General features: G+C 45.7%; 1 protein-coding gene across 1 annotated transcript in view; it reads left to right on the top strand.

Annotated features, from left to right (window-relative positions):
• The window catches only part of SLC17A8 (solute carrier family 17 member 8), a 174352-nt gene that overhangs the window by 50334 nt on the left and 98379 nt on the right, over positions 1-25639 (top strand). The window contains exons 3-4 of the mRNA XM_029597476.1: positions 10355-10607; positions 22369-22487. Of these exons, the coding sequence (XP_029453336.1) occupies positions 10355-10607; positions 22369-22487 (372 nt within the window). The remainder of the gene's footprint in view (positions 1-10354; positions 10608-22368; positions 22488-25639) is intronic.

Below are 25639 nucleotides of genomic sequence, written 5' to 3'. Positions count from 1 at the left end.
TCTAAAAGTAGCATGAATAAAGAAAGCAAGGACCTGCAACACTGCCAGCAGTTCAGGAGTTCTTCAAAGCAAAGTAGCAGTAAGAGTGTCAAGAACGCTCCAAGGCTTCATAAGAGGGCACCAATAACAATGGCATGAACCCCCAATGGCAGCAAGAGAGGGGCAAAGTGGCACCAAGAATGGCATGACTATTCTAAGGCACCCTGAAGGAGGAACAGAGTATAAAAGGTGGCAGAAAAAAAAACCTATGAGACAAAGCAGCACCTCGAGTGGCATCAACACTCCAAGTCACCCACAATGGCAAGAACACCCCAAGATGTAGAGTCATGTGATCCTCCACCCCTTACCCAGGTCACCCTAGAAAGAGCAAGCTGTCGGAAGGCAAACATGCCAGTGAAGAAATAGAAGGAGGAGAAACCTCCCCTCAGAGGTAGGGTGCTACCCAACTTGACACTGATGAGTAGGAGCAGCACGAAGTGAAACTATGCACTTTGTGCAAAGCAGGTATCCAAAGAGGCACTCTGCCGACATGAAAGGAATCCTTATCTGCTATGCAGATTTCCAGATGGGAATCCCTAACCATACGAGGATTCATGATCTGGGTAGCTCATCACCCATCACAAGGCAATAGTGCAATAGGGAAGCAAGAGCTCTCGATGGGTGGTTTTTGGATCTCGTGTGAAAACAGAGGGCAGCTGGCACTCAGAGCCTAAGCCAACCCAGAGGATGGATGTGAAAAACAATCTGTTCTCTGAGCAGAAAACAAGGCACCAAGAGGGAACCTACTGAAGGCACCTCTTGAAAGCCAAAAGTCAGACTTCTTACTCCTGAGGTGGGGAAGAGCATATTGTTCACCCAGATTAGCTCGATTTTGGAAACCCTTCCACTTTCCTGATGATGGTGGGACACAATTGTGGGCCTAAGAGGTCCTCATGGCGACTGGAACAATCACTGGTGGAATCCTAGGTGGACACTAGAGCCAATATGGCAACCAGGTGCAGGAAAAAACAGCAAAAGTGACCCAGCTGGCCCATTGTTACAGTTTCGGCTGCAGTGCAACCACCTCACCACCAGGGGTCCCTCTAGTGCTGGCTCTCCTCACAGGCCCAGTCCATCTCCCCTGTCCACTCTATGCTCTGGGCTGTCCCTTATAACCCTGCCTGACAGTTCCCTCGGTGCTTCGGCATCAAGCTCACCTGGGCTCCCTGCTCTAGCCTGCCTTGCGCGGCCTTCGGGCCTTTCTTTTCCTTGCCTTGCGTGGCCTTCGGGCCTTCTCTCTGGCTTTCCTTACCTGGCCTACGGGCCTTCTGACCTGCCTTGCCCTACTTACGGTGTGTGGCCTACGGGCCTTCAGTGTGTGTGTGGCCTACGGGCCTTCTGACCTGCCTTGCCCTACTTACGGTGTGTGGCCTACGGGCCTTCAGTGTGTGTGTGGCCTACGGGCCTTCTGACCTGCCTTGCCCTACTTACGGTGTGTGGCCTACGGGCCTTCAGTGTGTGCGTGGCCTATGGGCCTTCTGACCTGCCTTGTCCTGCTTACTGTGTCCTGACCCAGCCTAATCCTAGACTCTGCTTTCTGCCTCCTGCCCTGACCCAGCCTGAACCTAGACACTGCTATCTGCCGCCTGCCCTGACCCAGCCTGGACCTAGACACTGCTACTTGCCGCCTGCCCTGACCCAGCCTGGACCCAGACACTGCTATCTGCCGCCTGCCCTGACCCAGCCTGGACCCAGACACTGCTACTTGCCGCCTGCCCTGACCCAGACTGGAACCAGACTCTGTTCTAACCATTCTTGTCTCTCTCAACCTGGAGCCACCCTTCTGGGTGGTGTTCACGACTCCTACCGGAGCCCAGTCGTAACACCCACATTGCACTGATTCATGTGAATCAAGGGCTGGATCATTGGTCAACACCACATACCGGAGAGGGAATGCATCCAGGAGGTTCCCCCTGAAGAGGATCCAGAGTGTAAGTCAATGAGGGAGGAGGCCTGAAGGATCTCGTCCCCTCCTAAAAGGGGATGGTACGCTGGTATCCACCCCAAAATGGAGTGAATAGGATTATATTCTCAGCCAAGACCTCCCAGCACACCGGCTACTGCAGCTGACTGATATGGGATGTCTGCTGGCACCAGAAGAACACATGCACACATGCCAGTGGGCATCTAGTAATGGTGGTACATATTCACTGAATCTGTATCCTGAAATAACAATGCTGTGCACCCGCACTGCGGTACTGCATCAAGCCAATAGTGATTGTATGCACAGAGAGATGCAGCACTGTGGGTCTAGCAATCCATGCCATGGCCTGGATGGGCATAAAACTAACGGCGGTGGGACGCTTGTGAGGTATCAGTATTGGTGTCCAATAGAATCCCTGAGTGCCAGACACATGAAGGCACTAAAAGGCACCCCTGGTGCTACATGCCAATGGCTCCTGATAGCGGTCAAGAGCCACTGCCATGATACATCTAGCATAGGCAGTCTGGCATGAAATTATATCTTGGTGCACAAAACCCTGTTTGGTACCTACCACATGCAATGGGAATCACCTTGGTGCACAAAACCCTGTTTGGTACCTACCACATGCAATGGGAATCACCCACAACAGGAATGTTGGGGATTATATCCTCGTTGATTTGGTAGTTTTGCTGCCAGTCATACCACCCCAGTACTCCATGATGCTGAAAATGATGGTAGCCCCCTGGTGGTGTGCCTGGCATCCCTTGCCAATGGCAACCCCACTATCAGTGCTCCACTTTCCCAATGATACACTATGGTGGCAGCAGCACTCATTGTGTTCAAACAAGGGCAATGGTGCAGACTGTATTGCCCTATGTTGCTTGGAGGCGCCTTTCGATGGTGGCACCTTCATGGTGTCGACAGTGTCTCATGACACCTATATGTCCAATGACAAGGACACTTGTGGCGCTCAATGATGTGAAAAGTGCCCTTGGCACCCATCGATGCACCTGGCTCGCATTGGCGACCATGGTGCTTGACGGGGGCCACAGCATGTGATTGAATCAAGTACATGATGGCAACTATGGTGCATGGCAGCAACCCTGGTGCTCGATGGCACCCAGGTGCTTGTGATGAATATGGCAAAACCCTGGCCAATGGCATCCAAGTTGCCCATGCCTCTTGATGAGATCCATGGCACCTGATGGTGTTCACAGTGTACCCGCTGATAGACGTTTCACGGCTCCGCGAATGCTACTCCAGCATCATTGAAAAGCCACTCGAGACGCCAATAGCGCAGCCATATAATTAACTTTTCTTGCACAACAATGTGAAAAACCGGCAATAGTGGTACCTGACCCCCTGAGGAAGGAGGTTTCCCTCCGAAACACGCCGTGTCAGAATAACGTTGGATCACATTTCTTCATCATCACTGGCTTGTCGACGGACACAAAGTTGCAAGTTAAGTAATATAAGCACACAAAGAGACTTTGAACCAAAGTACATATAGAGACTCTCAGTGCATTCAGGTAGCTACATATCGGAGTAGCACCGTTTATTAACAGCTCATGGAGACCAATGATTATAAGTTATAACAAGAAAAGCTTGAGCCATTATAAGCTTTATATCAGCCCAATTGTGGGCACTGATTTATGAGGTCTCTCTGAGCTTTCCCACTCTTTATTTAATACAGGATCGTTTTTTATAGTTGAAATCATCATTTTCCTGGCTTTAGTGGATTCTTTCATTTGTATGTATATAGTTGAGCATGAGAGCGCAAACAAATGTGTGTGTATATGATTGAGCATGTGTGAGAAAAAATGGAGACCGTTTGTTATACAACACCCCCCAGCTAATCCATGACAATCTCATATCGTCTGCAAATCAAAATTTCCCCATGTATGTACAGCAGGGAATTTTTTTTATCCTTATTAGTTTTAATTATTGGATGATTTTTGATGTATCAGCTGTTTTGAAATATTTTCTTGATGTTTGGGAAAAGTTTCATATGAGATTTTAATTATTCAATGTTCTATTTGTCAGTTGTTTTGAAATATTTATCATTTTTATTAGTATGGTTTTACCATTATGATTTATAATTCTTGATTTTATTGTTTGATGTTTTATGAGGAATGATGTTGTTTTTGTTTTTCCATTATCGCACTGCATACAGAATCTGGCTGCTTTTGGTTTCCACTTCATTTTTTGTCTACATGTATCTATTTACACTTTATGGTCTCTCTGTACAGTATTTGAGTGTCTGTGCTCTGAATGTGTGAACAACATGAGGTGTTCCGCTAGTGTGTCATTTCTGTGTTGGGATCTATAACAGCCTGGGTTGTTCTATTTTCTTAATAGGAGGTGTATTGGCATTTTAGGGCCTGGTGTAATATTTATTCATTTATTTTTATTTATTTACAGTGTTGCCTTTTCAGTTTGAGACTGGCAGTTAGTGGGTTTTTTTTTGGTATGAGAGGTTTACTTTATTGCAATTGTAATTGAGTTTACTTTTGGCTTTCTGAGGGTCAAGCCTACACCTAACATGCGTTACCGTAGGCCTAATACCATGAGATCCAAGTGCTTTTACCTGCAGGGTTTTTTAGTTGGCATCACAGCAATGCATGTAATAATATACATGTTGCTGTAAGTGATATTTTTACCTGAGAATATCATTTTTCATGTAAAATCTGGGATTATAAATGCATAATTTTTTATTGTATGTGGGGAGGGCGTGACAGGGATGGGGATGACCCTTAGTGATTGAATTGGGGGGCCCATGACTGGATTCTGAACAGAGCCCTGGTGCTTGGCCCCCAGCCCAGGACTGACTGCAGTGCTTGGAGTAAATAAAGTTGAGGGGAGGGGAATATAAAATATAGGGAAAAGAGATCCCTGGTAGTTACGAATGAAGGCTCCTGGCGCTAGGATATCTGGTTCCGACTGAGCTGGAAGCCCAAAGGAGCAGGAGGAAGCTGCTGGGCCAAAATAAAAATAAAAACGCCCTCCATGTAACAAAGTCTTCCAGCTCGTGGTGTTATATGTTGGGTTCAGGGCGAGGGCACACACTTTATCAGTTGGCCATTGGTGCTAAATGGCCTGGCTACTGCTCTGCTCACAGGGCATTTACATGTTATTAGCTTACTGCATCCCGCAGGTTATTATTTTTTTACTATTCACATTAACAAAAACCCGTGTCAAAATATAACTGATTTTATTACATCGGCCCCAAAGCATGGCAAGCATACTTTGTTTTCTGTCAGAGATTTCAGTCTCTCTTGCACCTACTGCTGCAACAAATCCACAAACTGCACCTCCTCTACTCATGGAAACCCTCTTAACTTTTCCACCAGAATATTTACTATGAGGATAACCCCGCCCAGATTGGTGCTTCTGAAATTCAGATCCTCTGTGTCATCCTTAAAGAGCTTCAGGATTTGCATTAGCTGCCTCATCACTCAATCATGATCCCCTCCTATCTCTCTCTCTGTTTTCAGTGACAGATCATGAAGTGGTGTCAGCTGCTCCGTTAACCTCTGCAGCATCAGATTGGTAGGATTCTAGCAGGTGTTAATATCTTGAATCAGTCACTTATGAGTCATCATAAATTATTCCTGCTTCTCATGGAAGAAGCCACCCTCCCTTCACTCTTAGATGAAAATGCCCAGCTATTTTCTTGCACTATCAGGTCCTTCAGGACTGGAACCCCGTTCTCCTTGTGCCCCAGTTGCAAAACATCAGTCATTGTCACAGTGCAGCAAGTGTGTAAAGCAGCGGAATCCCCCAAAAGGATCCGTCTTCCATTGGCCTTATCATATTTGCACCACTGTCACAAATAAACCTGCATGAAATCTCCTGCCTCTCCGATCTAGCTGCCAACCCTTTCTTATGACTGATAGCCGTCATCACGTGGGGTGTGCAGCACAGCTCACTTGCACCCTGAGGCGCGATGCCTTCCCTGCCTCGGCAGCTCCCACCAGTGTGTTGTTGGGGAGAGGTAAGCACGCATGTAGCATTCCTGCTGGTCCAGACATTGCTGATGAAATGCATGCTATTCCCCTCTGCCTTAGCCAGCTGCGCCTGTATACGACTATGGCACTGGTTGTATAGCCTGAGGATAGCAAACTTACTAAATGCAGTCTTGGATGGCACTTTGTAATTGGGGGCTAACAGGGGCAGTAAATGTATAAAACTCAGATTCTTCACTAGCTGCATTGGTTGGTCATCCAGAGCAACCATTTCCCTGTTGTGCCGCGTTACTACTTTCAATGCTTCCTGCCTCTTGCCCCGGAACAGTGATACAGAATACCACCCCATTCCATCTACGGTGGGTTGCCAATGCAGATGCAGGGCAGGAGGTCTGCTGGCCTGCCACATGACTGGTAGAAGGGGCCATGGGATCAGCTTGGGGAAATGTCTTCCACTTTTCAACCCCTTTCCTATGGCTTTTATTTTAAGAGGCTGAGAGGATCCCCAGGCTAATACTGTCACCTTCCTCTGATACCAGTTGGTGCTGCTTCTGCAGGTGATGCTGCACACCAGTATTTGTCATATGCCTCAGTACCTCCCCTCAACTGATAGCATTACTGCAATGAATGCACTGAGTACAACACAGGTTCTCCCTTAATTTAAAGCGATTCTAGACCAGGGATGTATTGCAAGATCTCATCTCTGCATCCTTGGGGGCTGATGTTAGCACTGGAGTTGAGATTGAGGGGGAAACATGAAGACAAAGGCCAGGAGCATCGCTCATGCTCTTTACTTGCACTGCCTGCTCTTCCTGGGAGTTGCTCTCAACATAGTCAGTATAATTTATCTACTGCATCGCCTCACTGGAGGCTAAGATGCTACTGACTATACCTCCTAACTTTTCTTCAGCTACTAGCTTTTCAATATCTTCTGATTCAGGGAATTCCAGAGAAGATTCTTTCTCAGAATCAGTTATTGAAAATACTATCTCCATTATCTCAGAAGCAATAATCATGGAGAAGTGAGCTGCTAACTTTGGGTATTGCATTTCTGCCACCCCTTTCCTTGCCCCTACCCTACTGAAGCTAGCCTTGGATAGCTCTCCTACCTTTTGCCTTTGCTCCAAAACAAGAGGAAGAAGAACAGACAACAGTGGCACATGCTCTCCCAATTTCAATTTCTTATTTTTTAAGCTGGTGTTATTATGGAGGACCCAACTAGGGCTGGTGAACTCCCACAGGGGCAGTCCAGGACTTCAGGACAGACGCAGACAGAGCTGGAGGATCTTCAGCTTATACCAGCCACCTCCTCCACAGGTGGAGTTCTGGTGGTCAGCAGGACTTAGGCTGTGGCTGAAGTAGAGATGCAAGCAGTGCAAGACTGGAGACTGAGGCAAGGCAAGGCTGGAGTCAGGCAGGCATGGAACTGGAACAGAGTGCAGGTAAGCATGGAACTGGAACAGACTGAAAAAGCATGCAGGTTAAGCGTGGAAATGGAACAGACTGGGACAGACAGGACTGTTGCGTCCATCGGACTCAGACGGCTTTGCCCGACATGCCTCACCTCTATTTCAGCCTTCTCCACCAGCCTCGGGAGAATGGCGCACATAGCGTCTCCGTGCCGCACCCTCCGGCGTCCCCGGAGTGGCTTTGGTGCGGCATCCCGCCATGTTGACCTGAGGCCTCCTAGGGCGCATGTACATGCCTCACAACTTATAGCAGTGTTGGCGCGAACCTCGGGGGCGTCCCCCTCGAGTGACATCACTGCTTCCGACTACAAAAGGTTGCCCATTTGCTGACTCTCGCCGAGTTACGGATTGGATTTGTTCCGATCTGAAGCTCCTCTGCCACTTCTGCTGCTGCTAGAAGCTATCTACACCTTCTAACTTGGGTACCCACTCCTCAGGGGCCCTTTGCTTATTTCCAGGTGCCTATCCTGAATCCAGGTACTCGCTCCTCGAGGGCCTGTGTGTCTATACTAGTGCCTGCTACCTTTTCTTCTACCTGCTGGAACACTACCTATCAGCTACAGAGAGTGAGTACTACTTCTCCCAGTCTGTTCATCTACAGCTCCTCGTTGTCTGTCTGCATCGGGCCCTACACCACCATTGTGGAACGGGTCTCCTCTGTCGGGGATCACAGACTGTTGTTACCTATCCTCTCTCTATTGCTTATTGGGAACTCTATCTACTCAGCTACAAGGGAGTATGTAATAACATCTGCCAGTCTGTCTCTCCTACAGTGCCTCACTGGATATCTGCATCGGGGCCTTATATCACCATTGTGGGACGGGTCTCCGCCAAGGATCACAGACTGTTGCTATCTAATCTACTCTCTACGGCCACCTCTGGTGAACCATACAAGCTGCATAATAAAGATATATTCTCTGTGTTTGTGCATCTGAGTCTAGCCTGGTGCTACAGTTCCCTATGGGGCTCCTCCCCGTGGGAGTCACTATCACTGTTGCCCCTGAAAATCCACCAAACTCCTCAATATCATAACAAGGACAATACAGGGCTAGATTAAACACAGAACAAGGAACATGAAAGCCCAAAGGCAACAGGCCAGATAGGCCACAAGGCAAGAATAAGCAGAAGGCCACAGGGCAAGGCAAGAGCAGAAGACCTGAGAAGGCCAAAAAGCAAGCCTAGAAGACCCAGAGGCCAGAGAGTAGTCCAAGGCAAACAGGGCCATCCAGACTCAATGACAAGGCACTGGGCTGTGCAAGAGGCGGGGGTTAAGTAGGCTGAGCCCTGCTGATTCATGAGATAACAGAGACTGTGACTGGAGCAGGAATAGATTTAGCTCCACATGGACCTCTGTTGGTTGGGAGGCTGCATATCAGGCAGGATCATAACAGCTGGCTTCCAAGCCTGGCTTTCTGTGGATAAAAAAGTTTCTGTTGTTTAGGGGCAGGACTCTCTTTTTTCTCGCTGCTACTAATACTGCTTGTACTTCTCACAGGCTGGGCTGCCTCTGCAGCAAATCCTCTGCCTCTGCCATTCCCTTCTTTGCCCTTTCCTTGCAGTGGCATAATGGAATTTGATGCTCCTACTGGGGGTTTTGTTATTACAATAGAATTTATTGATACTGTACCAGCACTTTCAGTTCTACTTGAGCACTGAATGAGTTTCTATCATAACACCCAATCTACTTCACAGAGTGAGTTCACATCCGTGCTTAACAAGCACAGAGCCATCTTACCAAGCAGAGTTAACAGGAGCTTGCTAGTGGTGGCACAAACTCAGTCTCTGTCATTCTAGGGCTATCATATTGTGTGCAAAAATATCTCTGTCACACACACACAGATACATATACAGTGTGTGTCTGTGCACTGCTGACTGCCTCCTTTTGCACACAAAAAAATGTTAAGCTGACAAGGCTGTACTTCTTTTCACTTCAGTCTGTCTGCAGATAACCTCACTAAACTCTGCTGCATTAGACAGACCTACATATATCACTGGCACTGATTCAATCTCCATTCCACTCCTATTCTGCCCCAGTGAACACAGAAAGAAGTGCCACTGCCTCTCTCTTTCTGTCAGGGTGATTGAGACCACTCACTGCAGCAGAGATCAGAAAAAGCCCTTTGCCAATGCCAAAATGTACTCAAGGAAGGAAGACAGTTCTGTCTCATGCATATTCATTGTAGATATCCTGTAAATCTGGCCTGTTTGTGGCTCTGAAGGACTGGAGTTGGCCACCCCTGGTCTAGTTGAAAAGATGCTTCATGATTTGACCTACTTCCGGTCTCCTTGCTAATTTCTTCTGTCTCAGCACCAATGAGGCTGCTATGTCACACAGGTAAGAGCTGGTTGCTATAATTACCAGTTAGTCCCTGCCTGCACCTGCTGCTTGCTCAGTATAGACAGACTTGAATGTGCCATAGATCTGAGTGGAAAACAAACAAATGAAACAAAAATTATAATTTAAATTTGTAGGCACTCTCCATTCTTTTTGGGGCTCCACAATTGAAGCAAAAATGGTCTCATTTGTTGCATTTTACCCATTTGTTTAAACCAAATGCACAACCCTAACACACATACTCGTGAGCCGAGACAGTGACAGTCGACCTAGGGTGGGGGCTAGGGAATGTCAAGGGTGACAAGCTGGTTGGGTTTACAGGATATTTTTAATATGCGCAGGATACCTCATACATATTCATTTCAGATATCCTTGAAATCCAATTCATTTGTGGCCTTCCCTAACTCTGACGTAGCGCTTCCAGAAGCTGGTACATGCATACCCTAAGTCTGGCCAGTAGCTATCTCCATTGTGCAATGGCTGAGACTCCCTCCTCCACCAGGGGATACGAACACCGTCTCTATGAATCTTGGTCCTATCAAAATAAAAACATGTACATTTTGCACATCTCACTTTTTCTCTCCAGAGAACTAACCAATGATATATGTCTCTCTCCTGTTAGGAAAATTGATGGAACCAATGTAGAGGAAGATAACATTGAACTGAATGAAGATGGAAGGCCAGTTCAAGCTCCGACCCACAAACCTCCGTTATTTGACTGCTACTGTTGTGGTGTGCCCAAGCGTTATATCATCGCCATAATGAGTGGCCTGGGGTTCTGTATCTCCTTTGGAATCAGGTGTAATCTTGGAGTTGCTATTGTAGAAATGGTCAACAACAACACAATTTATGTTAATGGGAAGCCAGAGATGCAAGTAAGTCAAAATTTGCAAACCATCCTCCCAGACAGAAATTACTCTGTTAAAATTTTGAACTCGGTTGATGTAGCATTCATGGTTCAAAACCTATGGGATTGTCAATCATGAGCAAGCTGAAAGTCATTTGTGTATGTGTATGTGAGCGAGAACTCATATCATTGAGGAGACTAATTTTATAACTGAGCGGGTAGGGGCAGAGTCTGCATGTATCTTTTACATGCAGATGTTCCTCCACATTTTCAAAGTGAACATATGTGCATTAGTTTGCTTAGAAAATGCTTGGATAAGAGGCCCTCACCATGTACAAAATGTTAAAACTCTTCTTTGCAGGACATGTCTTATGCAGGTTAACTTGCACACATATTTTTGAAAATCAAAATGTATGGACATAGCTAGCAATTCTGCTCCAACTTTACTCCCCAGAATGCCTCTCCCCTATACATATAAATGTACAATATGTACATGCAGTGTATATGTGTATAATTTTACATATGTATCAGTTGCACAATTTTCTAAAAAGACACTTCTGCATGTAAAAGCAGTGTATTACGTGCAGAAAGCCCTTTGAAAATTACCCCCATAATATATTGCAGTCTTAATATAATCCTCTAGGACAAGAGAGCTGACATACTAAGGTGCATTGAATTTTTCAAAATCCACATCACATGATAAAAAAGCAACTTGTTTGCACAATGTAAAAAAATTAACTTAGGTGCACAACTTTCCTTTTTTACATGCAAAGTGGAGTTTGCATAATTTTTTGGTTTTGCATATAATAAACTAACCCAAAAGTTTACCTTTGCAATATTTCATTCATACTGTGATGCAAAATCATGCAAAGCAGTTCATTAACAATGTTTGCAGTACTAAAATATGCATGAAAAGGCCTTCGCAGGCTGATTTAGTTACCTATTTTGCAAAGTTGGCAGTAGGAAACGTCAACTGTGCTTATCTGCATTTTAGTCCCGGCTGAAAATATATGTGTGTAAAATTGTGATTTCTGCTTGAAATTGGCGCGGTTCAGTACATCAGCCCCTAGGTGTTTTATTTAATTCAGAATGATAATGTTAATAATTATAGATTGATGAATTATGGAATGCTGACATTCTTGCCATAACCTCTCTTTTTATTTCTTGGCTTCTCTTTTAGTAAGCCTTCAGTGAAGGTATCATCTGAAGTAGGGATGAGTAAACCTGTCATTTACCAGCTTGTGTTCTGCCTCAGATCAAGGAAAAATTTAGTTCTTTCCTGCTAATTTTCCTTGAGACCAGGCCAGGCCAGGTCAGTGCAGTTTTCTTCTCCTACCAGCAGATGGAGTCAGAGAAATATAACTGTTTTGATTATGTCATCTCTCTTAGGGAAATATGCCAACAGCAGCTCCTCAATATTTCTGTATCAAAGCAGGCAACATATGAAACTTCACCCTATACGAGTAGGGCGGTCAAACTCAAAATGGCTTCCAAATAAGGTAGCCCATAAATTCAACCACATAACAATGAATAGTTTTATACCACAGATCTGAAAGTGAGTAAAGAACAAACCTCACTCCCCAAGGCAGGCTACAGGCTAAGACCAAATGGGTGGGAGGGCTCAAGGAAAGAAAATTAGCAGGTAAGAGCTAAACTTTTCCTTCCTTATCTTCCCACAAGACCAGTGGGATATACCCAAGCCACCCTTATACTGGGAGGTAGCCTGCCAAGCCTGCCTTTAGAACCTCTGCTCCAAAGGATGTAGACTCTCAGGCATGAACATCCAATTAGTAGTGCCTGGAAAAGGTATACAAGGAAGACCAAGTCAATGTTTTAAAAATGTCTTCTAGGAAAATCAACCCAAATTTTTTTATGTCTAAAATAGTTTCACCACTAGTCAAATGTCCTTCACGGACTACCAGACCTCTTAAGATGTAAGCTGAGACAATAGATTTCCTTATTCATCCAGCTAACATGGATTTTGTTGTAGTTTCTCCTGACTGATTTTGAAAGCACCAGTCTCTGCCCATAACCTTGAGGCAGAGGTCTCCACTGACATGGCTGTGAATGTGCCATGGCCGATGGTAGTAAATCCAAAGTCACTGCCATAGAGTTTAGGATCTGCAAAGAAAAACAATTCCCACCCTCTGGGTGCCCTTCAACTAGGAAATGGCACACCAGCTCTTGTAGCTTGGCCATCCTCAAAGCAGCCATAAATACGTTACTCTCCTGAGCATCAAATTGGGCCCTCAGGTACTGTAAATTCTGAGTGGGCTACAACCCTAGTCTTGGAGTAACCCAAGGACTCTTGAAGTAGCCTGTTGAGATTCCTCTTCTGACCTTGCTTGGATCAGCCAATCGCCGAGGTAGGAATGCACCAGTACTCCCTCCTTGTGAAGAGCAGCCACCATCACTACCATTATCCTGGAGAATGTTTTTGGTTCTGTCGCCAACCCAAAGACAAGCAGCTGAACTGAAAGTGATACCCTCCCCCCAAGGACTGCAAACATGAGGAACATTTTGATGATCCTGGTGGATGGGAATATGTAGCTATGCCTCTGAGAGATCATGTGACGAAAGAAACTCCCCCATCTGGCAATGAAGAACCTTGAAGGCTTCATTGAAGTGTATTAGATTTAGAATTGACAAGAAGTCCCCTTTTTCTTTGTGACTACAAAATAAACGGAATACTTGCCTTAGCCTCAGTCTTGCTGTGGAAGTGGGATCACAGCTTCCAGTGCTTGGAGACGTTCCAATGTTGCTTTTACCACCACCTTCATAGGGGAATGACACGGAGAGATATGGGGAAACCATAAAAATGTTCAGCACTCTTCTTGCAAATTCTAAGATGTAGCTTCTATCACAATTGAAAGGCATTAGTAGCATGGGATCTATTTAAAGTTTGGATACTTGCAGTTACTTTTAACCTGGATTGGATAGTGTTGGAAACAGGATGCTGGGCTTGATGGACCCTCGATCGGACCCAGTATGGCAACTTCTTATATTCTTATGACCCAGTGAGCCAATATAATACAGCTCCACTCGCCGTAAAAGTGGGACAACTGGCCTCAATTTTCTGACTGGGGAGTGAATCCTTTGGATCTTATTGTGCACACTTTGAGACTGCAGAGACTCCCACACTGCCATCCCTCGTGTTTCTACTGCCAGTATGAAAGGACTGAAACCTACCACCAGTACTACCCTTTTGTGAAGGACTTCCTTTTCCCTGTTTGTAACACCTCAACTCCCTGAACATGGGTCTGTTGGAAAGACTCCTTTAGGAGCCCCTGGGCTTGCCTTCTGGCAACTTATGTGATTCCTTCTCATTGAAAATCTTCACCAACTTTCTTAGATCCTCTCCAAAAAGAAGTTTTTTCCTGAAGGGCAATATACTCAACATGGATTTAGAGGATACGTCCACAGACAAATTTCGCAACCAAAGCAGATACCTGGCTGAAACCGAGGCTGCCACCTGACTGAGGTTCTAAGTAATTCATAGAGGGCACCAGCTATGAAGGCAAGACTAGCCTCTATTCTATACCTCCCTTGCCATCAGGCTCTCACTTTCATTGCCCAGAGGGATCTGCTATACCCAGAATAAAAACAGCCTACCATAAGGTACTAAAAGTAGCTGCACGCCAGGCTAGGGCTGCCATCACATTGGACTGCTTGAAATGTGTCTCAGTCTCTCCACCCTGGGCATCCTTAAGAGCAGTACTCCCCTTTATCAGGCTCATTGTCTTCTTTGTGACAGCAGAGACCATTGTATCCATCTTGGGGAACTTCAGCTGATCCACTCTCTTTTCAGGGAGTGGGTAAAGCTTTGCCATTGCCTTCCCCACCATAAGCCCGGTATCTGAAGACTTCCACATCACCAACACCAGGGATTTAGCAAACCTGTGGAATGGAAAATCAGACCTCCGGGCCCTTCCAAAATAGGGAGTTCATCTTCTGGAATGGGGGCGGCCTGCACCTTTGCTACCTCCATTTCCATCGGGACCTGGGTTATAATAGCTAGCAATTCTTACCGCCTAAAGGATTGGGCAAGGATTACCTCCTAAAGGATTGGGCAATTCTTACCTCCTAAAGGATTAATTTATTTGTATACCGTTCAACCGTTTATTCTTTCCTATCTCTTCCTTCTTATCCAAGTTCTGCTACCCTTGTTATTTGTAACTGCTCCTTCAATCACCACAGTTCTAGTTGATGTATTTAATGCACTCCCGTTTTCATGTAAACCAGCAAGATATGTGCTCATGATTGCCGGTATATAAAAACCTTAAATAAATAAAATAAATAAATAAATAAACTCAAAAATGAAATTTCTGATCTATTAGTTAAAATTTGTAACCTATCATTACAATCATCCATTTTACATGAAGACTGGAGGGTGGCCAATCTAACCCCAATATTTAAAAAGGGCTCCAGGGGTGATACGGATAACTATAGACCAGTGAGCCTGACTTCAGTGCCAGTAAAAATAGTGGAAAATATTCTAAAGATCAAAATCGTAGAGCATATAGAAAGACATGATTTAATGGCACATAGTCACATGAATTTATCCAAGGGAAGTCTTGCATAACAAATCTGCTTCATTTTTTTGAAGGGGTTAATAAACATGTGGATAAAGGTGAACCGGTAGATGTAGTGTATTTGGATTTTCAGAAGGCGTTTGACAAAGTCCCTCATGAGAGGCTTCTAAGAAAACTAAAAAGTCATAGGATAGGAGGCGATGTCCTTTCGTGGATTATAAACAGAGGAAACAGAGAGTAGGATTAAAAGGTAAATTTTCTTAGTGGAAAAGGGTAAACAGTGGAGTGCCTCAGGGATCTGTACTTGGACTAGTGCTTTTCAATATATATATATATAAATGATCTGGAAAGGAATACGACGAGTAAGTTTATCAAATTTGCGGACGATACAAAATTATTCATAGTAGTTAAATCACAAGCGGGTTGTGATACATTACAGCAGGACCTTGCAAGACTGGAAAATTGGACATCCAAATGGCAGATGAAATTTAATGTGGACAAGTACAAGGTGTTGCACATAGGGAAAAATAACCCTTGCTGTAATTACATGATGTTAGGTTCCATATTAGGAACTACCACCCAGGAAAAAGATCTAGGCATCATAGTAGATAATACTTTAAAATTGTCGGCTCAGTGTGCTGCAGCAGTCAAAAAAGCAAGCAGAATGTTAGGAATTATTAGGAAGGGAATGGTTAATAAAACGGAAAATGTCATAATGCCTCTGTATCGCTCCATGGTGAGACCGCACCTTAAATACTGTGTACAATTCTGGTCGCCGCATCTCAGAAAAGATATAGTTGCGATGGAGAAGGTACAGAGAAGGACAACCAAAATGATAAAGGGGATGGAACAGCTCCCCTATGAGGAAAGGCTGAAGAGGTTAGGGCTGTTCAGCTTGGAAAAGAGACGTCTGAGGGGGGATATGATAGAGGTCTTTAAGATCATGAGAGGTCTTGACCAAGTAGATGTGAATCGGTTATTTACACCTTAGGATAACAGAAGGACTGGGGGGCATTCCATGAAGTTAGCGAGAGGCACATTTAAGACTAATCAGAAAAAATTCTTTTTCACTCATCGCACAATTAAGTTCTGGAATTTGTTGCCAGAGGATGTTGTTAGTGCAATTCGTATAGCTGGGTTCAAAAAAGGTTTGGATAAGTTCTTAGAGGAGAAGTCCATTAACTGCTATTAATCAAGTTTGACTTAGGGGCAGATCTTTAAACCTGCGCGCGGGAGTAAATTTGTTCGTGGAACCCAGGTTCTTGTGGCCTGGTTTGGCCTCTGTTGGAAACAGGATGCTGGGCTTGATGGACTCTTGGTCTGACCCAGCATGGCAATTTCTTATGTTCTTATGTTCTTAACCCGGCGCGAACAAATCTACACCCGATTTTATAACATGCGCATGTTGCCGCGTGCATGTTATAAAATCCAGGGTCGGCGCACGCAAGGGGGTGCAGAATTGTGCAACTTGCGCACGCCGAGCTGCGCAGCCTTCCTCCGTTCCCTCTGAGGCCGCTCTGAAATCGGAGCGGCCTCGGAGAGAACTTTCCTTCTGCCTCCCCCCCCCCCCGCACCTTCCCCTATCTAACCCGCCCCCCAGCCCTATCTAAAACCCCCTCCTAACCTTTACAGTAGAAGTTACGCCTGCCTCCGGAGGACTCGGGACCGCCCCTGAACCTCTGCCACGCCCCTGGACCGCCCCCTGACCCCCTGGACCCGCCCCTGGACCGCCGCCATGCCCCCGGACCCACCCCCTTTCCGTCCCTTTTTCGAAGCCCCGGGACATACGCGCATCCTGGGGCTTGGGTGCGCCGCTGAGCCTATGCAGGATGCTGGGCTTGATGGACCCTTGGTCTGACCCAGCATGGCAATTTCTTATGTTCTTATGTTCTTAAACAGCCTGCCTATTCTGGGAACCTCACTTTCTATGCCGGGGATTTTCCCCTCTTCCAGTGGAACAACATTTTAAATACATTTTGTTTTGCTGTTAGGGGCATTGTTAGCTCTGAGTCTCAGTTGTCCCTGTTTGCATTTTACCTGCTTTAAGCTTATAAGAAAAACAAAGAGACAGACCTGACCTCGAGTGAGGGTGTGTTCTGTTGGCAGATCTGTTCTCTGCTCTTGATCCATAGGGTGAGTCTGCCATTCTCAGCCACAAGGTCCTGAACAGATGTTGTCACCGAAGCAACAGAAGCCACTTCAACATCCAATTCTACCTCTATCTTAGCCTACCTGGGCTGGGAAGGCATCCTAGCCATAGAAGGGAACCCCAAAAGACCAGAACAGGATCCCAAAGGAATGGCTCCCTGCTTGATCAAAAAGGCTTGGGAACTCAGCCCAACAAAACTTGGGGAAGAAAGAATTCACAGACAACTGAACTCCTGGTGCAGAGATTGACCTAGAATGACCGGTCTCCCATGGGGGACAGAACTGGAGGCTTCAAGAAAATGTCTCCCTTCTCGGGGCTGGGACCTAAAATGGCCACCGTTCTCTCCCTTACTGGCCCTCTTCTTCAGGCGCAGTATCGGGGAAGGCTTCCAAAGCAATCTCAGAAACTTCCATAGCACAGCCATCCTCAGGGAGAGAATCTCTGTCTCTTTCTCTCTCCATTCCAGTGGTACAACTTTGGCATAGGTCCGTCGCTGAAACAGTGCCTCAGTGGCTGACACAGGAGAGGCTGTGCTTCCTGCACTCTCCAGGAGACTTCATGCTGAGACAGAAAAAAAAAATCCTTGCCCAAACCAAAAGTACACAAGTAAATCTTCCCTTCACAAAGAGACAAGGCCTGCTCCACTGTGGCCAGGACTGGAGGCTCTTTATATACCTCTCTGCCTTTAGCGGCAGTGATCTGCACTGTGTTTAAAATGATTGCATCAGACAACTGTATTACTGTCCCCTATCCCCCCCTGGAGAGAGCAGCAACAGAGACCAACTTCAGAACCTGCTGCAATTCATCTGGAGGATCCCTGAATTGTCCTTAACACCCACCTGACACTGCAAGTCTTGCAGAGCCTCAAAGGCAAAAATACAGTTGCTGTGGCTTTCAAGGGTGGAATACTTTTTCCTGCGCTCTGTGGAGCAGCCATCTTGGCTTCGCTGTGCGGTTCTCCTCAGGATACCTCGTAGCTGACCATGGTCTCACTTTCTCTTAAAGTGTCCAAAAGACAAGCCCGGCCTCCTCTCTCACACCCCAGAACTGAAAGGTGCCGGTCCTGCTCCTCACTGCCTCTGTAGGCCTTCTCACGGACCCGTTTGTTTTTTTCTTTTTTTAAAGCAACAGGCAGCCAACTAACCAAACAAACAGGAAAGCCCCTAAATCCATATAAGGGCAGTGGATTAAAGAAAGGAACACTTCCCTGTGTCAATCTTCTCCAAGTCAGGGACCCAGGACCAGGGAACATGGAAAGAGAAGGGAGGGGAAAGAGGGAACCAGGACCACTGATTATCAGTCCCCCTCCAGTACCAGGGCTCAGCTGAAAAGTATCACTGACCCTCTGCTCACCCATACTTAGTCAGAAGGTGGGGGGGTCCAAAAACCCTGCCCCCCCTCCGACTGTCCATCCACCAAATCCATAGCTGCAGGTTTGGCATCTCCACCACTGCTGGAGTCAGAGAAACACAGAGGAGCTGCAGATGGCACACTTTCCTAAGAGGAAGAGAGGACATCATAATAATTTATATTTCTGTAACTCCATCTGCTGATAGAGGAGCAAAACCCATTGATCCAGACTGGACTGGTATGTATATATATATATATATATATATATACACACACACACACACACACTCTCACACACACACGGATCAGAGTCCATATTCAAAGGGTTTTGTTTAGCTAAGTACTGGAATTTCAGTCCTTTCGACTTATCAGAGTATATTCAACTAAGAGCCAGATAAATCTTATCTGGATAAAGCATAGGAATTCCAAGGATGTTTCAGGGCAGAGTTACTTCAGCTGGATAAGGTTTTTTTTTCTCATTTAGTTGACTTTTATTTTGTAAAATGTACAGAACAGTCTTGATAAGTTTGCCAGATAATTCAAAATTTAGAATTATCTGGCTAACTCTAGTTATATGGAGAGCTTGCCTAATATTTATCTGGCTAAGTAGGACTTTATCCAGGTATATTCAGTGGAGAGTTTAATCCTGGACAGGTTGTCCCCCTAATTTTAGCCGAATATCTTGTCTGCTTGCCAGCTTACTGAATATGAACTTCAGAAATGTGTATATATATATATATATATATATATATATATATATATATGTATTTTTTTTATTTATTTGGTGGTCAATATTGAGTGGTATAAGTAGATGAAGTTCTCTGGAACAACTTATCCAGCTAATTCTGGCCAGGATATTCAGCAGGAAACAATTCCTCCTCAGTATACCAGGTTTAAAGTTAGCTGGGGAAGTTTAGACCTGCTCTCTACCATCATCAGACTCACTTGGCTAGTTTAATCCCTGTCCACGGAACACTTTTGTGCCACCTCTTTTTTATTTGCGTAAATTTTAGCTGGGTAATGTTCTACTGGGACAGGAAGAAGAGAGCATAGTGTGAGAGTCAAGGCTGGCCAACTATTCCCCTCCGAGAACAGTTTTAAGGCTCCTGCCTCAGTGAGAAAAAAAAAATACTAATGAATACTTTTCTCTCCTCTCCTATACTTATTTTCTTTGTCCTTTTCTCTTCTCACCGCCTTTCCCCCTTCCCTTTCATTTTCTTTCTAGCCCTCACCGCTTTTTGTCCCACATTTCCTCACCTAATCCTCCTCCAACTGTCTTTCATTTATTTCCTCTTGCTTGAGGGTCACTACTGCTCTCTTTGCAGGCCCTGGGCAGACCATGACTACTTCAGTCTCAGTGACTTTCTCTTTTTCCACCTGGCCTTGATCAGCCTGCCACCTCCCTACCCTTTATCCCAACTCTCCACAGCCACTTCTGTTCACTTCCCTAAAGACCCTGATCTGCTTCTGTGACTTCCAAGCCCCCGTTAGGTCTTCTTGTCTCACCCTTTCTTTCACCTCGTCCAGCTCCAGCTCCTGGTCTGACCATTTCCAATATTCACCTCTCCCTTCCCCCTTTCTTACCCCTCTGTCCCAGTTTCTGGCTTCTCTTTGGTTGGTGAAGCCTGGGAAATCTTTCCAGCCCTGAGACTTCAGTTGCTGGCTTCTCCCTCATTTCGTCAGCTGGCAGCATCTGGAGTGGTCTACCAGCCTTCATAATGCAGCTGCCAGTTGCTCCCTCATTTCTTCGACTGCTAGGGGCCTGAGGAGCCATATTAGCCTCATGACCACAATCATTGGCTCCCCCCGTAATTTCTTTGTCTGGCAAGTCCTGGTGGCATTCCCAGAACCCACAGCTGCTGGCTCCTCCTTCAGCTGGTGGGCTCTGGGAATCCCACCACCAACCTGCTGCCCTGAGCACAAGCACAGGTTGCATACTCTGTTGTGCTGGCCTTGCTTCAGCCTGATTTGATGGTTTTCTCATGATCCAGTTGGAAAATCTGTCAGATTTTTTTTTCCAAAGCAGATTCATATAATTTCACTGAGATCCACAGAAATCAAACATAAGTGAATTAGCAGTGGATTGGCTGATTTAAAAAAAATTATTGAGGCTTTTGCTGCAAATATCTTTTTATTTATCCTTTAAAGGTGTTTTGTTGAATCAACTCAATGAACCTATCAATATTTCCTGGATTTGTTGTACCAGGTGGGAAATCTACAAACCCTAAACCAAGAAAGTTCTGCATAAGATTTTGTGCTACTATTTGACACCAGTCTCTCTTTTCATCCTCTAGTCAGTTTCTTTATGACTTGTAGATGTGTGAGACCTGGGCCGAGATGAGAGATGGTACCGCCCACAGGGAGGAGCCCTGTGAGCCTCACCTTCGGGAGGCGCGGTCTCAGTGGACGTCAGACACAGCTGTGGAATAGAGTCTTTATTATAAAAGTAGAAAGGGCACAGCCCGTGGAGCAGGGCGTGCAGGAGGAGGAGATATGGTCTGAGAAGGGGTACACCCAGAGGGAATGCCTCAGATGTGAATATCCGGTAATGGTCCGCAGAGCGAGGTACACAGAAGTAGTCTCTCTGAAGTGGTGATGCAGTAGTGGCTTGCAGTGCAGGATACACCAAGGGATTCCTCACTCAAAGATGATGTAGTAGTGGCCCGGGTATGGGTACACCGGCGAGGAACCTGTAGCGATGACGTGGCAATGACCTGCAGCGCAGGGTACACTGAGGTGGCTCCTCACTAGTGCTGGCACGGTAGTGGCCCGAGGTACGGGGTACACCGGAGAGGATCTCACAGTAAAACTGGTTCAGTAGTAGTCCGTGGAGTCAAGGTACTCACGGAGAGATAGTTCCAGAAGAGGTCCCGGGGTACGGGAATAGAATGCAGTCCAAGGCAGAAGGCCCTCCGAGAAGCGGATAGCCAGAGACGAGGAAGGGCCCCCGAGGAGCGGATACCCAAAGCATCTCACGCCGAAGTGCAGGAACTGGAACAGGAAGTCCGTATGTGAGAAGCGGATTCAGCAATGAGGGAACTCCTTGCTAACTCGTTGATAGGCAGGGCCAGGCAGCTTAAGTACAGCAGAGTTTAGACGTCATCCGGAGAGGACGCCCCCGAGGTTCCCGCCATGATGTGCTTAATGCTGGCCCGTGTGCATGCGCCCCTAAGTGATCCCATGAACAAGATGGCGGTCAGCAGCACCCAAGCTGTCCCGGGAATGCCAGGGAGGTCGGCGGTAGCTAGCGGAGGCAGCCACTTTCCCCAATGATGTCAGGGCTGCATAAAAAGAGGTGAGCATTAGTGTTCGCAGCCGTCTGCGACCGACGGGCATAACGGTTTCATTTCTGTTTTGGCATCACAAACCTAAAATATTCCAAAAAGCTAGAAATGCAATTACAGTAATGTGTAAAATTAGATTTAAGCTGCCAGGAAATGTAGAAGCTTTTCCTTCTGCCTCTTTCTTTCCCTGAAACACAAGCTTTGAAATATTTCAGTCCTAAAATATGACATTTCCATCAAGATGTTTTAATAAATTCAAAATTGTAAAAACATTTTTATCAAATACCTCTCTACCTTTCGATGACTAAAGAAATATAATTAAAATAAGAAATTTAATAAAATAATAAAGTAGGTAGGAGAAAAAGAGTCAAAATCTGTGGAGAGATGTCTTCTGTCACTCAGTAATTATATATTTTTCTATCCATTGGAAATATTCATATATGATAACAGAGACCATGATTTTTGTATTCGCAGAAGGCCCAGTTTAATTGGGATCCGGAGACAGTTGGTCTTATCCATGGCTCATTTTTCTGGGGATATATTGTGACTCAGATCCCAGGAGGGTTCATCTCAAACAAATTAGCTGCCAACAGGTAAGGTTAATTTCTCTCATCATTTCCTATAATTTCTCAGCCTGCTGCCTATATTATAGAATGCTTCTTTTAACATCAGTGGACTTAACAGTCAATTTTTTTTTTTTTTTGCTAAAAAGAGGGTTTCTTAGAGGAACAGTACATATGTGAGAATTATCCTCTGTAATTTAAGCAGGAAGCTATTATCATAGCAGCACCACAGACTGAAACCTGTTGAACCTCACACTCCCCAGTTTGCTATAAAATAAAATAATTTATTGCAGCAGAAACTAACACCAAACAAGAGTTACTTTGAGGGATAAAATTAGTTCTAATCCAGGGGTACTCAGTAGGGATGTGAATCGGGCTTTGGACGATTGAAAATATCGTCGATATTTTCAAAATCGTCAGAAATCGGGGGCTCCCCCAAAACGATAGGAAAACCCCACGATATTGATCGTGGGGGTTCTCTTATCGTTTTGGGGGAGGACGGGAAAAACAGCACACAAAAATAACCCCTAAACCCACCCCGACCCTTTAAAACTAATCCCTTTGCTTCCCCCACCCTCACAACCCCCCCAAAAACATTTTACAGGTACCTGGTGGTCCAGTGGGGGTCCCGGGAGTGATCTCCTGCTCCTGGGCCGTCGGCTGCCACTAATCAAAATGGCACCGATGGCCTTTGCCCTTACCATGTGACAGGGTATCCGTGCCATTGGCCGGCCCCTGTCACATGGTAGGAGCACTGGATGGCCTGCGCCATTTTTAAAGATGGCGCCGGCCATCCAGTGCTCCCTCCATGTGACTGGGGTAACCCAGTTTGTGAGTATTTCTTAATACCATGCAGGCAACTACTCATCACCAATACCACATCTGAGACTGCAACAATCTGGGCTTCCCAGGTTTCAACACGTTCTGTCTAGGTCAAATTTGATAAAGCAGGGCCCAATCATGTGACTGACCCCAATGCTTGTTCATGCATTACTTGGTTCTGACCCTTCCCATGAAACTGAAAGCTCCTGCTGTCCAGAAATTTACTGACAGGCTGATGAAGGGCTCTTGGGGGGGGGGGGGGGGGGGGGGCTCCGTACCAGATGAAGGCAGGTCGCTAAGTCTCCAAGAACCTGACTTCTCACTTGCCGCTCTCACCTCTTCTTCCTCACCAGTGGAACCTCCACTGTGGAAACCTCATTTCCTTGGAGCACAGTGGGATTTTCAGGGGATTGGAAAACTCCTTCCCGGCATTCACCCCACTGCTTCGTCCTATGGCTCTCACCACTGTCACTAAGCTGCCAACAGTCTCTTCCAGCAGTGTAGGGGATCCCAGTTCTGCCTCACCTCCAGACTTGCCATTGTCAGCTATCATTCTCTGGTGCAGTCCATAGACTGATGGGGTAACAGGCCAGTATGGTCCTCTGGCTCATACAGGGCTTCCTGACAGTAAGCATACTGTAGGATCATTGGACTTGAATCCTGCATACGATGACAGCTGTGGCACTCCAATTGCCCAACATTGATGTCAGCCTCTATTGAAAGCCAAACTCGCTCCCACAGATGTTAAGTCATCCTTTCTTTCCAATGTAGTCTCTGGGACTCTGACACACTCATTCCCACCTCATACTGATCAAGCTTGTCTACCAACAACTTTACTGGGAAGAACTGAGACCAAAACCCATGGTCTCTGGGCTGAGCTGTTCACCTCTCCCATTGAAAAGTTGCCACTTTACAACTTCCCACACTCACATGAGGTCCCTTTCTTCAGCATGTCAAAAGGGCTACCATATCCAGTCAAACTCCAAGCACTGGCCTCGTCTACTGGCCTCCCATATGACTGACTCTTAGGAAGCACCAAGGAAATGTTGTCTGTTCAGTGAACTGAGTTTGTTCTCTGTGGGAATGTATCTGTTCTCATCACGTGTTCCTCTTTAGAAAAGCCAATTTGATAGCAAAATGAATATCTTTACATAAAAAGTCTTTTAAGGCCAAAAACAACAAGGTTTTCAGGAAAACACACCAAAATAAATCCGGAACACTATTTCTTTGATCCCCTTTGCTTTTCCTTGTAGAGGCCATAATTTTGTTGCAATTTCTCAAACACTAATGGATTCATGCTGTGGGGAGCAGAATTCATCTGTGAGGCCCAGGGGATCACAAAAAAAACAAAACGGTGTTATGTTTCAATAAACTTTACTTATAGTCTGCAAGATTCAGCAAGACAGAAAGATTCAGCAAAACAGTTCAGAAAAATTAAAACAGGAATAAATCCAACAAGCTATCAACCACAATCTTCTCAGGCTGCTTGAGTAATGGTACATGAAAGGATTTTCCCCTTAACGCCCATTATGGCCCTTTCTTCCTCAAAGCCCAGATGTAAAGAAAGGAAATTCCTCCTCCTGCATCCCAGATACTTAGTGGCTGCAAACTATCCCAGACCAATCCTCTCCCCATAGGCTAGATGTGTGAATCTTCCTGGGTGGCCTTTCACCCTTGCAGGAGAGAGATCCCCTCCCCCTAAACTCCTTGCAAGACCTCTCTCACTCAAACTCCAAACCACTCCCAACATGAAGTCACTTTTTATATCACTCTAACACACCCACCCACTGGGGGGATGGAGTCTTCATTGATCAATCCAGAATCTACCACCTCCTGAACATCCCATCTCTAGAAGATTCATAACTTTTCTCTAGTGAAGCCTAACTGGCTTTACACTCACAGAAATGGCCCTTTAGGAAATTGCATGACTATAATGCAAGAGAAGTCAACTCCGGTTCACAGATCCACAGATCAGTTTGGTTTTCAGGATATCCACAATGAATATGCATAAGTTAGATTTGCCTGCACTGCCTGAAAACCAGGCCTGTTTGTGGTTTTTGAGGACTGGAGTTGGCTGCCCCTACCATGATACTTGATTTTTCTCAATCATCCTACACATATAATATTGTCAGTATGAGGTAGATTTTAAAAGAATCGCGCTCGCATCCATGTGCGCGATGATTTTATAACATTCCTACTCTTTCTCCCTTTTCCCCTCTGCTCCCTGACCCCTAACTCCCCCTAACTATTAGAATTTTTTGTGTTTTACAACTTACTTCATTTTCTGAGGTGAAGTAGCTGGCGCGCGAGTCACTGGGACAGTGCAAAATGGCCAGGCCATTTTGAAAATGCGCTCGGCA

The sequence above is a fragment of the Rhinatrema bivittatum genome, chromosome 4 (assembly GCF_901001135.1).
Source record: "Rhinatrema bivittatum chromosome 4, aRhiBiv1.1, whole genome shotgun sequence".
Lineage (NCBI taxonomy): Eukaryota > Metazoa > Chordata > Amphibia > Gymnophiona > Rhinatrematidae > Rhinatrema > Rhinatrema bivittatum.
The sequence above is the reverse complement of the archived record's forward strand: the minus strand, read 5'-3'. Positions and strand labels throughout refer to the sequence as shown.